The 16,930-nt window shown below is 41.4% G+C and overlaps 1 protein-coding gene across 4 annotated transcripts in view; it reads right to left on the bottom strand.

The window, feature by feature from the left end:
* Positions 1 to 16,930, bottom strand: part of OMA1 (OMA1 zinc metallopeptidase) — an 89,145-nt gene that overhangs the window by 19,851 nt on the left and 52,364 nt on the right. For all 4 annotated transcript variants that reach the window (XM_004699636.2, XM_045291952.1, XM_045291954.1 and 1 more), the window contains one exon: positions 6,437 to 6,586. In XM_004699636.2, coding sequence (XP_004699693.1) covers positions 6,437 to 6,586 — 150 coding nt within the window. The remainder of the gene's footprint in view (positions 1 to 6,436; positions 6,587 to 16,930) is intronic.

Below are 16,930 nucleotides of genomic sequence, written 5' to 3'. Positions count from 1 at the left end.
GCGATGCCGCCGTCTGAGAGACTAGAGATGCCCCCAGAGTGCGATGCCGCCGTCTGAGAGACTAGAGATGCCCTGAGAGTGCGATGCCGCCGTCTGAGAGACCAGAGATGCCCCGAGAGTGCGATGCCGCCGTCTGAGAGACCAGAGATGCCCCGAGAGTGCGATGCCGTCGTCTGAGAGACCAGAGATGCCCTGAGAGTGCGATGCTGAGAGACTACGGTGCGTCTGAGAGACTAGAGACTAGAGACGCCAGGAGAGGCTGTGCTACACTGCAGGGTTGCCTTGTGGTGGAACCAATTCAAGAACAATAGGTTTTGTCCTTGGCTTGTTATACATGTGTGATCTATTCAGCGTGTTACTAATTTATTCTATTTATTATTGCTTCCCCTTACTTCAGAATAAGATTCATAGGGGCAGAGATTTTTATGTTTTGTTCATGACCCATAAGAAGTGATCAATAAATATTCGCTAAGTACACAATCTATATGTTAAGATCATCTTAATTGTTGATATGTTATGGTAAGAAAGCATACATTTCTGTGATAATATGCAAAGAATCCAGTTAAAAGATATAAAGATGTAGTAAGTTAAACTGTCCAAGTTTAAAAATCCTGATTTCTTGGTTCTCCTGTGAATCTGATCCACTCCAGGGCCGGTCTGGCTCCTACCCATTAAATACGAAAGGCAACAAACACATCGTATGACTCAGTTCTGGGCCATGTTTTTTCCTCACTCACGCGTGACCTGCAAACTCCCCCACTCTCACTGGATCACCACCTCCTTTTGGGTAACCCTGAAATCCTTATCACTGACAGACTTCTCTGTGCTCTGGTGCTGTCTTTCCAAGGACCTTTGAGGTATACGTCACTTTACACATGGTATCAAAAAAGTCAAAGGATAAGAGCTTCAGGTAGAATATACCATTCTACTGCAGTTTTTAAAATTTTTTTTAGTCTTTAGTAGTAAAAAAGACTCACATAATTCTACGTATTGCCTAAGGACTTGCCTTCTTTCATTATAGAAATTATACCTATGATAGCAGGGAATTCCAATCTCTGAGTTATGACTATGTATTCTAATTAACATTATCAGTTTCACTTCAACCACTGAATTATTCCCAATATTGTAATAGAGTTTTATCACTTTCAAATTATATTTAATCACTTGGGGGAGAAATATAAGAAATTATATGAGGTTTTCAAATTAAGTTTTTGAACTAGTAGAGTGTATTTTTAGAAGAAAAAGATCTTCAGTATTTTTTCCTTACTGCTGTCTAAATAACATGTTTCTCCCATTCTTCTTCACGCTCACTAATGAAACCCTTATTTTTTTTTTGCCCCTGCCCCGCCTCCAACCCTTATCATTTTTAAGTGCTCTCTAGAACACCTTATTTATGTCAATAATCTGGTCACAATATGACAATTCAAAATTTTGAAAGACTTCAGATGAAAGCTAAGTAGTAGAATTCATTATCCAATTCAAACAAAATACATGTTTTCAGAATTTCAAAAGAAAATAAATAAAAGGAAATTCTGAAATAAAAAGGACACTGCTAGAGAAAATGGTGTGGTTACCACTGCTCTACTGAGAAGCGACAGCCTCCCGAGAGGAGTACAAGGTCCCTTGGCCTTGGGTTACACTGGGGGAATGCAAATCAGAAACCAAGGAACTAGACCACCTCTTAATCCGATACTGCTGTTTTAAGAAGAACTACTATACATTTTATCAAGTAAATGTCATTGGATTTTAGTTCTCAAATAGTTTTTTCCTTCAAATGAAGAGCAGCCATGTAACGTGTTGAGGGCTCTCATTAAGAACCATATCTAATAAGGCTGTCCCAAAGGAAGATGCACGGCATGGAGTGTACCTATGCACATGAGCCACAAACTCCATCACCCTCACTTTGAAAACATACCCACAATCTCCCCACTTTGCTTCCCTTCTTCTGTTACCATTTTGTTCCAAACCACCATTATTTCTTACAAGGATTATTGCAAAAGCCTCCTAAGTAATCCCCATGACGGCAATATTGCATTTGTTCACTTAAGCAATGTTTTACATTCTCTTCCTTGCGTTCTATATGTGTGTGAATGCCATCTTTCATGAATGCAACTTCTTTTCATTACAGAAATTTTTGCTTGATGTAATCAATAAACTTTGACATATGATATTAAAAAAACAGAAAGATAGTCCCCTGACTCCATCCACCCTTGCTCCATTATAGCACGCTCGGCACACAGCAGCCCTGACAATCACTATACAACATGAGGCAGACCAACCCTCTCTATCAGCTTCCCATTCTACCTGAATGCACCATTCTGGTCATTTAGAAGTCCCTTCATGGTTGGACCCTCCTACATCTCTGTGAACTCACCTTGAACCATTCTCTTCTTCCCTTATTGCACTCAGATGCAACGTCTACCTTGTGAATCCTTGCATACACCAAACGTACTCTTCTCACTTCAGGTCCTGAGCACCTGCTACTTCCTCGCCCTGCAAGGCTCTTCTCCCCAGTAGACACAAGACTTGCTCCGCTGCTTCCTCCCAGACTTTGGGCCCTGCTGCCCACTCTCTGCAGCACCCCTGCTTATTTTTCCCAATGTGCTTACTGCCATTTGACAAACTATATATGCTCTTTTTTTTGCATTACCTGATTAGAGAGGTATTTTCAATACCCAAAAGAGCAGGTGTGTGTTCCTCGCTCAATCTCACACAACAGGACACAAACAAGTTGATTATCAATAAGTATCAATAATGATCAAATGAATGAATAAATGACTCTTGAGCTTGTTTCTTATCCCAAACTAGATGTAGATGCTTTTTTCAAGCCACATATCATTATGTTTCTATTTCCTTATGACACAGCATATTCCTGTTGTGTTGACCTTAAATTCTTATTCATGGTGTACAAAATGTTAATAGAGGAGATTGGTTGGATTTGCCATTCATCTGGGCAATGAGAGAGATAGACTGGGAGCAGGAGGAGAGAATCTCGTGGACCACCAAGAAAGAGGAGCCACCATTTATCTTAAAACAATCAGCCACAAGTAGAAAGAAAATGCCTTGAGAATGATGATGCCAACGAATGCACAAATATGCTCGAGACAATGGATGGATGGATGGATTGTGATAACAGTTGTACACGCCCCCAATAAAATGATTTTTTTAAAAGGAAGAGAGACTTCGTGGCAATATAAAAAACAGAGCAACAACAACAACAAAAGATACAAGCAGCCATCTAAGTGAGACATCAGCTAAGTTCACAGTGAGGAAGCACACCAGCCTGTGTGCATGTGTGATCCAAGGATTTTAAATAATAAAATTCAAATCCACAGGGAGGAGTGGTATCAGAGCTTAAATTCAGAATACACGGTTTTCAGAGGGCTATGGATGACAGTGGAAGCCCAAAATCCATTTCAGTGCCCCCTCAGGTAAGTCCTCTTTGACTGTAGTCCAGGAAGGTGAATAGCCTTGCAGTCCAGCAGAGAGCACTGTAAACTTGACTATAGTAGATATGATTAAGATCAAACTAACATCTGATCATTTAATCACTGTTTGGACCCATTTTCAATTTATTCCAACTTTTAATATTCTCTGTTTTCTTCTCAATTGAGGTCTTTCTCTGTTTCATTTTGTCCTTGTTGTTGGGGTTTGTTTGTTTCTTGTTTTGAGTGTTTTTCTGTATAGGAAATCTAGTATAGGTAAATCTAGAGACAGTAATTGGATTAACAATTAATTACCTAGGAGCAGGCATATGAGTTTGGGAGAAAATGGGGAGTGAACAACAATGATTACAAGGAAAAAAAAGTTCTAAAATTGATTGTGGTGATGATTGCCTAATTCTAAATATGACTGAACTATTTAATTGTATAGTATGTGAATTATATGCCAACAAAAATATTAAAAAGGGTAAAAGGAAGAGGCCCCAATGGAACATGTGTGAGATTCCTGCCTGAAATGGGGGAGGCAGCAGAGGCACCTGGGGCCATGTCAGGCTAAGCCCACCAGACAGAGCAGAGGACCACTGCCAAGATTGTGAGACAGAGTAGCAGGTGGGCTTCCTGACATATGGAGGCCAAGACCCAGACAGACACACCTGCCAGCATGGCTGAGAGGTGGCACTGTGGGCAAAAGAACGGTACTCTTAACATTTTGCAATGGTTACCTACCCAAGTAAACCTCATACTTGTGGTACTGACTCTCAGGTCTATGTAGCCACTGCAATGGATCATCAAACCCAACAGAGGAGGAGAGTTTGGTGGGAGGGATAGCTGGTGTCAGGATAGGGTAAAAGAGGATGGCAGGTGAGGCGTGTCTTGACTGCTGCCTTGTAATCATCGGGCTTGAACAGGTATGGAATTGCATTGACCCTCTCCCTTGTGTGGCCAGAGGAGGTGAGACCTGGCTTCCATATGATTTTCTCACTTCTTTTTTGTTTTTCCTCTTTTTTAACATTTTATTAGGGGCTCATACAACTGTTATCCCAATCCATACACACATCAATTGTGTAAAGCGCATTTGTACATCGTTTCTCAAAACATTTTCTCTCCATTTAAACCCCCGACATTAGGTCCTCATTTTTCCCCTCCCTCCACGCTCCCCCCTCCCGCATGAGCCCTTGATAGTTTATAAATGGGTATTTTGTCATATCTTGCCCTGTCCGACGTCTCCCTTCATCCACTTTTTGGTTGTCTGTCCCCCAGGGAGGAGGTCACACACAGTTCCATGTAATCGGTTCCCTCTTTCCTACCCATTCTCCCTTTACCCTCCCTGTTTTGCCACTCACACCACTGGTCCTGTAAGGTTCATCCACCCTGGATTCCCTGGATTTTCAGTTCCTATCTGTACCAGTGTACCTCCTCTGGTCTAGCCAGTCTTGCAAGATAGAATTTGAGTCATGGTAGTGGGAGCGGGGAGGAAACCTTTAGGAACTAGAGGAAGGTTGTATTTCTCATCATTGTTACATCGCACCCTGACTGGCTCATCTCCTCCCCGAGACCCCTCTGCAAGGGGATCTCCAGTGGCCTACTAATGGGCTTTGGATCTCCACTCCGCACTCCCCCCATCCTTCACTATGGTAAGATTTTCTCACTTCTTATGTTAATAACAACCTTATACTTATCTTAATACTCTGCTAATATCAGGAACCATGATTTATTTGAAAATACACTTCTATAAATATACCTGGTATGTTATGCAATCCTTTACCAAATAGCCCAGTACCAGTTCTTAAAGGAACTGGAAACACAGGGAATCCAGGGCGGATGATCCCTTCAGGATCAGTGGTGTGAGTGGTGATTCTGGGAGGATAGAGAGAGAGTGGATTGGAAAGAGGGAACCAATTATAAGGAACTATATGTGACTCCCTCCCTGGGGGATGGACAACAGAAAAGTGGGTGAAGGGAGATGTCGGAAAGGGCAAGATATGACAAAATAATAATTTATAAATTATCAAGGGCTCATGAGGGAGGGGGGAGCAGGGAGGGAGGGGAAAAATGAGGACCTAATGCAGGGGGCTTAAGTGGAGAGAGGAAATGTTTTGAGAACGATGAGGGCAATGAATGTACAAATGTGCTTTACACAATTGATGCGTGTATGGATTGTGATAAGAGTTGTATGAGCCCCTAATAAAATGATTTAAAAATAAAAAATAAACTGCTAAGGAACATTCTCCCTTCATAAGCAGCTGGCAAATTCAATGATAATGAGATTTTGCAAAGTGCCTGGTATCAGCTGAGTACTGAGGGGGAAGCCACCACAAAAGTTTGGAATGACATTAGCAAATCACAGACTTTCAGTACATTGAGGAAACTTAGCAGAAAGCTGCCTCCATTAATGAATTAAAAAAAAAAAAAAAAGAACCAGATAGTACATGCTTCACTCATTCTTAATAAAGAAATAAACAGTCAAAGGAAACTGATATGACAGGGTATTTTCTAAGAAAATTAATTCAAGCATCCCTACAGGGTCTAAGACCCATTTAACCCATATATATTGCACAGCTCATTGGTATTTTTAACAATAAACTTATTCATTACAAAAAGATTAAATTATGATCAATATGTTGGGGGGGAAATGACAAGCATTCTTTGTTTTTTCCTTAACATATTGATCACAATTTCCAGCACTTTCTTTAACAAAGAAGGCAACAAGGAGTTTTATACTTTCATCAAATCTGCTAAAACTTAAAGGTATGTATGAAAGGGGTGAAACCTTCACTACTGGGTAAAGCTAGCAATACACAGCAATTTATTCCCCACAACTGGTGGACAAGCACAGTTTGATGTTCCAGTCAAATCCTCTGAGAACTGGTAATTCATAATTATAACCATCAAAGTAGCTGATAGACTAGAGCTCTTTCTATGCCCAAAAGAGAACAGAATTAAAATAAATTATACAGTAGGGCAATTTCTTGCCTGCTACGGTATAAGCTCACCTGAGGTATAAGTCTATCCAAATGCTCAGCTCGGTTTCCATGGGAAGGGTGAGTGGATAACCATTCTGGCAAGCGGGGGTGACCAAGAAGTCGATCTGCAAACTCCATCTGCTGCCAAAATACTGAACTCGCTCTGACATCCACACATGCCTAAATTCAAAATTAATAACAGCACAGAGTGAGAACATTCATGAGCAGGTAGGTCTTGAAAGTTTACCTTTATGTTATTAAGTAGTAGAATCTGACCCTTGTCAGTCAGAGCAGCATTCTGCTCCACTGGGTTTTCAGGGCCCGAGTTTTTAGAAGCAAATCACCAGGTCTTTCTTCCAAAATACCACTGGATGGATGCAAAACTCCAATCTTCCAGTTGGAGAGGGGGGAAAGGTTAACCATTTGCCCCACCCAGAACTCCTTTATGTCACTACTCATTAATATCATTAAACATACTGTACCATGAGTATAATCACAGTAGAATTTTTTCATTGCTCAGAAGAAAAAACTCAAATATATGCTCTTCTAAAATAAGAGTGAAGAACACCCAAACTTTTTACCTAATCCTCTCCCCAGACAAGACACATAACTCATTCCACTCCCCAAGCATAATGCTTTTCGGTTTGAAGGCTACTAAGAACATGTACTAAGAGCACAAATCTTCCACACCATTTAAAGTATCCTATGTTCTCAAAGCTGAGACACTGGGATTGAACAGAACAACCACTATGAAGACGGTGCTGGGCCAGCAGCATTTCATCCTGCTGCACACGGGGTTGCTATGGGGTGCCACCAACTCGAGCGTCGTTTGAGTTGCCTAACAACAACAAACAGTACATCTTCACAAATATAAGGCTTTAAAACCTAATCTATTAGCAAGCTGCACTGAAGAATGTGTACTCTTGGCCTGTATCATCAGAAAAATTAAGCAGAGGACACAAAAGAAACATACAGGGGGGAAAAGACAGCTATATTGTAATAAATACATCTATTTATTCACTTTTCCTCAATACACATTCTAAGAAATCTATTTTATATTGATTCAAAATACCTTATGAAAGTATTAGCTTTTAAAAAGATATATAAGCTATGTCTTGTGTATATGCGCGTACAATTCCACACACTTACTCATACATATACCCACACTCATATATTTGTACATGCATAGAATACTTCCGGAAGACTAATACATAAAATATCAAATGGAAGTGTAAGGTGTTGGATGAGAGAGAAGGAGCAAGACTTTTACTTCTAAATGAAATTAAAACATACCTAATTATTTCAAGTTACATAAAAGATAATTTAATAAACAAGTCTGCTTAACTTATTTATAGGTTTTAAGCTAATCTATTTTCTATACAAAGTGACTAGGATTTTATTTCCCAACTATTTTGCTTCCAATTAAAGTATAAAGAAGGAATATAATGTATTGACAGAAATATGCTATCAAACAGCCTTAATACTGTTCACCAAAAGCTAAACAGAGTACATTATCTACTGATACAACTAGTCAGCTTTCATGCTACATCTTTTCTTAATAAATACCATTAAAGCATTTCCAAATGTTGGGAAAATATGAAATTGAAGTAAAATGTATTTGACATCTAAAGCAAAACCCAAAGGGGCTACACAAAGTGCGTGGAGAAATGGAAGTGCCTGGCCCATAGGAAGCGGGGCCACCATTTGGGTGCAAACGCACAGCCCTGACTCTGTGAGCTGACCAGGGGACCAGGAGACCCGACTCGTCCAATTGAGGCAGGGACTTCTGTGCCTCTCTGTGCCTGCCCCTCAGCATCCATGTGGGCAGAAGAATCAAACAGCCTGACAACAGTGGCTGGCCAGCCAGCAAGCTAGACAAACCGAAAAACCAAATTCACTGTCATCAAGTCAATTCTGGGTCAGTGTGACCCTACAGGGCAGGGTAGAACTGCTTCTGTGAGTTTCTATGGTTGTAAGTCTTTACAGGAGTAGAAAGCCTCATCTTTCTCCTGCAAAGTAGCTGGTGGTTTGGAACGGCTGAACTTTTGGTTAGCAGCCCAATGCCTAACCCACTACACCATCAGTTACATTAAGGCAGGGCAAGTCTCAACCACATAAGGGGCCTCAACAGCCCATGCACTTCCCGGGCTGGGGCTGGCCTCCTGGCAGGGCTGTTTGCTGGGTGGAAAGAATGATTTCTTCAGGCACAGAGGAAAGAGCTTTGCAGAGCAGGGAAGGCATCCTGCTGGGAGAAGAGCTGCTTTAGACACTCAAAGGTAGGCTGCTGGGAACCAGCCACCACTCACTTCAACAAAACACTTCATATAAAGTTCACTGGCCAAAGGAAAAAAATTAACTGAAATCATCAATATAAGAAAAAATACTATAGTGTGCTTATCAAGTATTGCACAGGGGGTGTGCATTATGAAAACCATATAATGTATGTAGTACTTGACTGAAAATAAGGTACTATGATTTGAAAAGAAGCCAAAGCTGTGTATCCTATTTCACAAACTTTAAGCACCCACAGGAAGGAATATGTTGCTCGTTAGCAGACTGAAACATTCACATAATAACGAATGTATACGGAGTGTATCCTTTAAAGTAATTCATAAAAATAAGAAATAACGATGGACTTCTGGGAAGATGGCGACTGAGTAACACATACCAGAGGGACTGCAGAAATCAGCCTAAGAGAGTTATTAAGGGGAAATCCCACACTGCCGGGTCACAGGAGGAGCATCATAAAGATAAGTAGGCACAGATCCACTAGGTTTTGAGGAGCTGGGGGCTTTGGGCTTACCACTGTGGGGGCTGGCTAGGGTTTGACCTTAGCCCCGCCACTGTCTCAACCAGGGCCAGGATCATTTGGAGCAGAGGCAGCGACTTTATCTCAATACAGCCACAGTTTGCCACTGCCTCAGGGCAGGGATTAAACCCTTCCAACTCCATGGTCTCGGATCGGCTCAGCTATATTGTTACTATTGTTTCCCTCTCTTCTCTCTATCCCCTTACAGTCTCATCAGGCTTACTTCTGTTTTGTTTTTTTTGTCTTTGTCTTTTTCTTCCTTTTATTTTCACCTTTCTCTCACATGCTACCGCTGACCTCCAGACCACTCCCCATAGCCTAGGACATTTATGCCTGCCCTCCACCCAGTTGGGAGAGCTCCAACATCTGCAGTGTAACCTGAGGCTGGGGAAAACTTGCCCAACCTCCACCAGGGGGTATTCCGCCCAACTTCTTCCGGGGGAAATTCTGCCCGCCTGCCTTCTGCAGTGCTTAACATGTGGCTGGGGAATACCACCCACCTTCTTTGGGGAAAATCCTGCCTGTGTGGCTGGGCAAGCTCCTATGCATCCTCTGTGGTCCCACGTGACTGAGGGAACTTCCTCCAGCCTGCGGTAGTGCCTCACAAGGCAGGCAGCTCGGCCAACACTCGCCAACATTCCACACTGCTGCAGGAACCTGTGCCCAATCTCCACAGTAATCTACCTCACCAGGGCAATTCCACCCACCATTCTCAGTGCTCTACACCAAAGTGGCCAACCCACCAGCCTTCTGTGGCACTTCCGTTGCAGCAGGTACTCCCGCATACCTTCTGTGGCACCCCAAACTGCCATGGGCCACACCATCACGGCTTCTTGTGAGATCACCCAGTACAACACCTTCCTTGTAGGTCCACAAAAACCCAACCAGTGTCCCCTGAGAGGACCATCCAACTTGCCCTCCAAGTAATAGAATACTGGTTGACTAGAGAAAGAGCGAAGCCACAGGAAGATAAAGTGGTAGGCCAATTCCATAGTGAAATTAGCTGCAGGCAAATCAAATAAGCATTCCTACAAGTCTCCCAGAGTGAGCCAGTGCTCTTCGACTCCCTGGAGAATGGCACCTGGCTCCTCTAAAACAGCGCAATGCGAACAGGCATCAGCCCCAATGACCTCAACAAAAAAACAGGAGAAACAAAGGGTAATGGTAGAAGATGTCCTGAACCTAACAACATGCATAGAAGAAGCAGTCACTGATATGCCACAGAAAAAAATTTTCAGAATGTTGCTTGGAGTCATACAGGATATAAGGGAACCAATACAGAAAAAGGATGAAACGATAGAGGAGATAAAGACCATACACCAAAGGGAAATTCAAGAGCTTAGGAACAAGATAAAAAAACAAAAACAGTAGCAGACTCATGGTCTTCGAGAATCGATTGGAGGAGGCAGAGAACCACACCAGTGACCTAGACGACAGCCAGGCAGATTTTAACAAATGCTAACAAAAATCTAATAAGATCATCAGAGAAGCTGAAGAAAGCCTAAGAGTTATATCTGATGCTATCAAGAGGAACAACATCAGATATATTGGATTACCGGTGGAAGACACAACAAGTCATCTGCAACAATAGTGAGAGAATTCCTGGAGGAAAACATTCCCAGCTTAATGAATTAAAACCAGGCAACTATTCAGGAGGCTGAAAGAACACCAGAAGAAGTCACCAAGGCACATAATAGTTAAACTATCCAACTTTGAAGAAAAAGAGAAAATCATGAGAGCAGCTAGGGAAAAACAAGCAATCACATATAAAGGTTCCCAAATAAGAATATACTCAGACCTATCTATCAGTGGACACTATGAAGAAGAGGCGAGAGTAAAGTAACATATTCCAAAAATTGAAGGAAAATAGTGCAAACCCAAGAATACTCTACCCAACAAAATTATCGATCAAGATAAATGGAGAAGAGTCTTCCCAGACAAGGAAAAATCAAAGAATATGTTAGAAGAAATCCAGCCCTACAAAAGATCATTGCCGACCCAGTATGGGCAGAACAGCACTCACCAAGCATAAATAAGAGACTGTCATATAGAACGACCCAAGGGCAACAAAGAGAAAACAGCCCCCAAGATAGCATTGGCTTCAAAGTAGAAAAAAGTCAAGAATGCTACACACACACACAAACACACACACACACATATGCACAACACACTGATAAGAAAGGGAGATAGGAAAACACCCAACACAAAAGGTATAAGATGACATCACAGAGTCCACAGATGGAGATAATAACCCTGAATATGAATGGGCTGAACTCAGGCATTAAAAGACTGAGGTTATCAGACTGGCTTAGAAAACACAACCCATCAATCTGCTGTCTACAGGAGACACACCTCAAGACTACAGACAAAAATAGGCTGAGAATCAAAGACTGGAGAAAAGCATACCAAGCAAACAGCAATTTCAAAAACAAAACAAAAAAAAGAAGCAGGGGTTGCAATCCTAATCTCAGATAAAATTGACCTCAAAGTGCAAACCATAAAAAGAGATAAAGAGGGACACTAATAATGCCCAAGGGAAGAAAAGACAAATAACCACTAAAAATTTTAAATATATATTCCCCAAACAAGAGACGGCTGAATACGTCAACCAAACGCTCCAAAATATGAAAAAAGAAATCACAGCCTCAACAATTAAGTAGGTGACTTAAATACACCACTCTCTGAGAAAGATAGATCACAGAAAGAAATTCAACAAGGAGGCTAGATATCTAAACACTACAATTAGACAATTTGACCTGATAGATATTTACACAGCTTTTCATCCAAATGCAAAAAAGTATTCACATTCTTTTCAAGCCTGCATGGCACATATTCAAAGAGAGACCACATGCTGGGGCAAAAGGTGAATCTGCATAAATTTAAGCACATTGATATCATATAGACCTCTCTCTCTGACCACTGTGCTATAAGGCTGGAAATGAGCCAAAGGAAGATTAAGAAAACAAGAGCAAACAATGGAGAATGAATAACTATCACAAAGGGCTTGTGTACTGGCCCAGTTCAGAGATGAAATTAGGAAATGTCTAGAAACCAATGAGAATGAGATCACGATGTACCAAAATGTATGGGATACCGCAAAGGCAGTTATCAGAAGAAGTTTCATAACAATACATGCACACATGAAAAGAGAGACTTATGACTGATATGCTGGCACAAAATTTACAGCAACTAGAGCAGACTCAACAGGACAATCCTACTAATAGCAAACGAAAAGAAATAATAAAAATCAGGGCTGAGATTCAGGAGAGGGAAAAGAAAACTATGGAAAAAATTAATGCTGCTAAAAGTTAGTTCTTTGAAAGGATAAACAGAATTAACAGACTGTTGGCAAACCTAACCAAAGAAAGGAGGGAACAGATTTCAATACTAAGAATGAAGGATGAATCAGTGGACATTAAAACAGGCCCTACTGAAATCAAAAGGATAATTACACAGTACTACCAAGGCCTGTACTCCAATGAATTCAACAACTTGGAAGACATGGACAAATTCTTGGAAAAACAATCCCTCCGTAGACTATCCCCGATGGATGTCAAGAATCTCAACACACCCACAGAAATAGAAGAAACAGACAAGGTTATCAAGGGATTACCAACAAAAAAATCCCCTGTACCAGATGGCTTCACAGGAGAATTCTTCCAAGCATTCAGGGAAGAACTGACACCAAGCCAACACAAACTCTTCCAGGACAGAAAAAGATGGGAAATTCCCGAATTCTTTCTATGAAGCTAGTGTAACTCTGATACCTAAAGCGGGCAAGGATCCCACAAGAATTGAGAACTACAGACCAATACCCCTAATGAACAATGAAGCAAAAATCCTTAACAAAATACTGGCCAATAGAATACAAAAGCATATAAAAAAAAAATTCACCATGACCAAGTGGGATTCATATCAGGGATGCAGGGATGGTTCAACATACAAAAGACTATTAGTATTATTCACCACATTGACATGAAAAACTATAAGAACCACATGATAATCTCGATACATGCAGAAAAAGCATTCGACAACATCCAACACCAATTCCTGTTTAAGACACTCAAGAAATAGGAATGGAAGGAAAATTCCTCAAGATAATACAAGCTATATATGAAAAACCAACAGCCAATATGGTAGTCAATGGAGAAAAGAAGAAAACAATCCCACTGAAAAAGGGGACCAGACAAGGATGCCCCTTGTCCCCACTCTTATTTAACATAGTACTGGAGGTTTTAGTTAACAGCATAAGGCAAAGAAAAGACATCAAAGGTATTCCCTGAGAAAGGAAGAGGTGAAGTTATCGTTATTTGCAGATGATATGATATTATATATGGAAAAATCCTAAAAGCTCGAGAAGGGGAGTACTGGAAGCAATAGAGGAATATGGCAGAGTGGCAGGATAAAAGATCAACAAACAGAAGTCTATTGGACTGCTATACACATCGGATAAGAAGTTAGAAGAGATCAAAAAAGTGGTAGCATTCACAATAGCCAAGCACAAATTGAAATATCTAGGGATATACCTGATTAAAAGAACAAATGGTTTATATGGGGGAAACTACAGAACACTATTACAAGAAACCAAGAGTGACCTCAACAAATGGAAGAATATCCCATGCTCATGGATTGGAAGACTCAATATAGTAAAGATGTCAATTCTGATCAAGGCACTAGGAAAGTTTAATGCAATCCCAATACAATTACCCTCAACTCTCTCCAAAGAAATGGGAAAACTGATTACCAACTTCATATGGAGAGGGAAGAAGCCTAGAATTAGCAGAGAATTCGTCATGAAGAAGGTCACAGTGGGAGGGCTTGCTTTACCTGACTTTAGCACATATAATAAAGCTACAGTGGTCAAAACCGCATGGTATTAGTATAATGACAGATACTCAGACCAATGGAAAAGGACTGAAAACCCAGAAATAAAATCATCAGCATACAAACAACTGATCTTTGATAAGGGCCCAAAAAATATCAAATGAGAAGCAGATGCCCTCTTCAACAAGTGGTGCTGAAAAAATGGGTATCCACCTGCAGAAAAATGAAGCAAGACCCTTGTTCTCACTCCATGCACAAGACAAAACTTAAGGTAGATGACAGACCTCGAGGTAAAACCTCAAACCATTAGGGCCATCAATGAGGGAATTGGGACCAACTTGAGAACTTTGGCGCAGGGAATACATAGGCTATCAGAAATAGGGAAGGACACAAATACAGAGGAGTCGCAAATTGACAAGTGGGATATACTGAAGATAAAACACCTGTGTACATCGAAAGAATTCACCAAGAGAGTAATAAGAGAGCCCACAGACTGGGAGACCATCTTTAGCAATGACACATCAGACAAAGGCCTTATTACTAAAATCAACAATACTCTACTAGCTTCCAAAAAGAAAAAAAACAAATTATCCACTCAGGTGGTAGGCAAAGAGCCTAAACATGTTTCATAAAGCAGAAATCCAAATGGCCAATAAACATGAGAAAATGTTCCCGATCATTAGCCATAAGAGAAATGCAAATTAAAACAACAACGAGATACCACCTAACACCCTCAAAGATAGCCCAATTAAAAAAATCAGAAAGTAACAAATGTTGGAGGGGCTGTGGGGAGATAGGAACTCTCATTCACAGCTGGTGGACCTGAAGGTAAGTAAAGCCACTATGGAAATCGATTTGGCAATATCTAAAACAGATGGAAATTGAGTTACCATACGACCCAGCAATCTCCCTAGTGGGCATATACCCAAAAGATAAGGTGACCAGACACCCCGCTTTTGGCGGGACAGTCCCGATTTTTAACAATTTTTCCCGTATCCCGCGGTGTTTTTAAAAAGTCCTGATTTTTAGAAAGAATGCACGACAAGCTAGGGTATACAGTTTTTGGCTGCATGTGGCTATTTCGCCAGGATATGAGTTTTATCAATGGTGTCCTGCTTTACCAATGTTAAAATCTGGTCACCAAAAGAGGCAAGAAACAAACCACAGCCAGACATCTATGCTCCAATGTTCATTGCGGCACAGTTCACAATTGCAAGGAGTTGGAAACAACCCAGATTTCCATCAACAGATGAATGGATTAAAAAACTGTGGTACATACATACAATGGAATACTATGCATTGCTAAAAAGTAGTGATGAATGCATGAAGCACATTGCCTCATGGGAAAAACTGCAGGAAATTATGCTAAGTGAAGTAAGCCAAGCACAAAGGACAAATACAACATGAGTCTGAGGTAAGCTTAAAAAAAAGGGATAAAGCTACTATATACAAACTTTCTTGGTGGGGCGGTCCAGGTAGTACGACAGGGCACAGAACAAATCCAAGGGTAGCCAACTAAAAAGGGCAGGGAGGGAGAAACAAAGAAAAAAATGGGTAGCAGGGGAATAGGGTACTAACCCACCCAAGGGAAGGGTACAGTTTATATCTCCACATGGAAAGAGGGACCAGACTTCAACCCAGTGCTCCAACATGTGAATGCAACATACCAGCATGAAGCAGGAAACCAGTAGAGAGGTCTAAGGGGCCAGCCCCAATCCCAACTGCGTGGACAGCCGCCCCTCCCCTAGAAGAATTTACTTGAGAAGACAGCACTGAAGCAACAACTCAGGGAGAGGGACATGTCTGATCAGAGCACATGGGAGCAAATGAAGAGGGAGGAAGAGAGAGTGGAGCACATCCTGGCAAACCAAGCCTGAAGACCATATCCCTGCTCAGAGTAGCCAAAGCACAGAGAGGACCATTTGACCAGCCTCACTATGAGACACGACATCCCTCACTGACCCACACATAACCCTACGGGGAACAACACATAACCCTACAGGGAACAACACTGGAGACACAGTGTGAAAATTGCACCAGATCTGACGCCACCACATCAAAGCAAAACACTAAGGACCTGCAACAGGAACAGCAAGGGGAGCAGTGCAAGTAAGTCTCGAGGGAATACCAAAAATAGACTTTGGGGCCAGGGGGTGGCACCCCATCAGACTAGCCCTACCGGAAAACACTCCTAAAGGTCAATAAACAGACCTTGAACCTATTTACAGGCTTTTCCTCTTTTTTTCATTGGTTTTTTGTTGTTGTTTTGTTTTATTGCATTGTTTTGCTCTGTCTTGTTTTTGTGCATACTATTTTCTCTGTGGGTCTATCTAGATAAGATAGGCGGGATAAACAATCTGGAGGAGAAAAAACAGGACCGACGGTTCCAGGGGGACACAGGAGAGGAGGTGGGGGAAATGAAGTGGTGTTAAACCCAGGGACAAGGGAACAACATATGATCCAAAATCAGTGGCAAACGGGTGTAAGAGGCCTGGTAGGGCTTGATCAAGGGCAATGTAACCGAGAGAAATTACTGAAACCCAAATGAAGACTAAGCATGATAGTGGGACAAGAGGGAAGTCAAAGGAAATAGAGGAAAGAGCTAGGAGGCAAAGGGCATTTATAGAGGCCTAAACACAGGCATGTACACACGTAAATATATTTATATATGATCATGGGGAAATAGATCTATGTGCATATATTTGTAGGTTTAGCATTAAGGTAACAGATGGACAATGTGCCTCTACTCAAGTACTCCCTCAACGCGAGAACACTTTCTTCTATTAAACTGGCATTCTGTGACGCTCACCTTCCTGACATGATCACTGAAGACAAAGTGGGTGCATAAGCAAATGTGGTGAAGAAAGCTGATGGTGCCCAGCTATCAAAAG

Source organism: Echinops telfairi, unplaced genomic scaffold (assembly GCF_000313985.2).
Source record: "Echinops telfairi isolate 266 unplaced genomic scaffold, ASM31398v2 ScPeMD7_443;HRSCAF=831, whole genome shotgun sequence".
NCBI classification, from domain to species: Eukaryota; Metazoa; Chordata; class Mammalia; order Afrosoricida; family Tenrecidae; genus Echinops; species Echinops telfairi.
The sequence above is the reverse complement of the archived record's forward strand: the minus strand, read 5'-3'. Positions and strand labels throughout refer to the sequence as shown.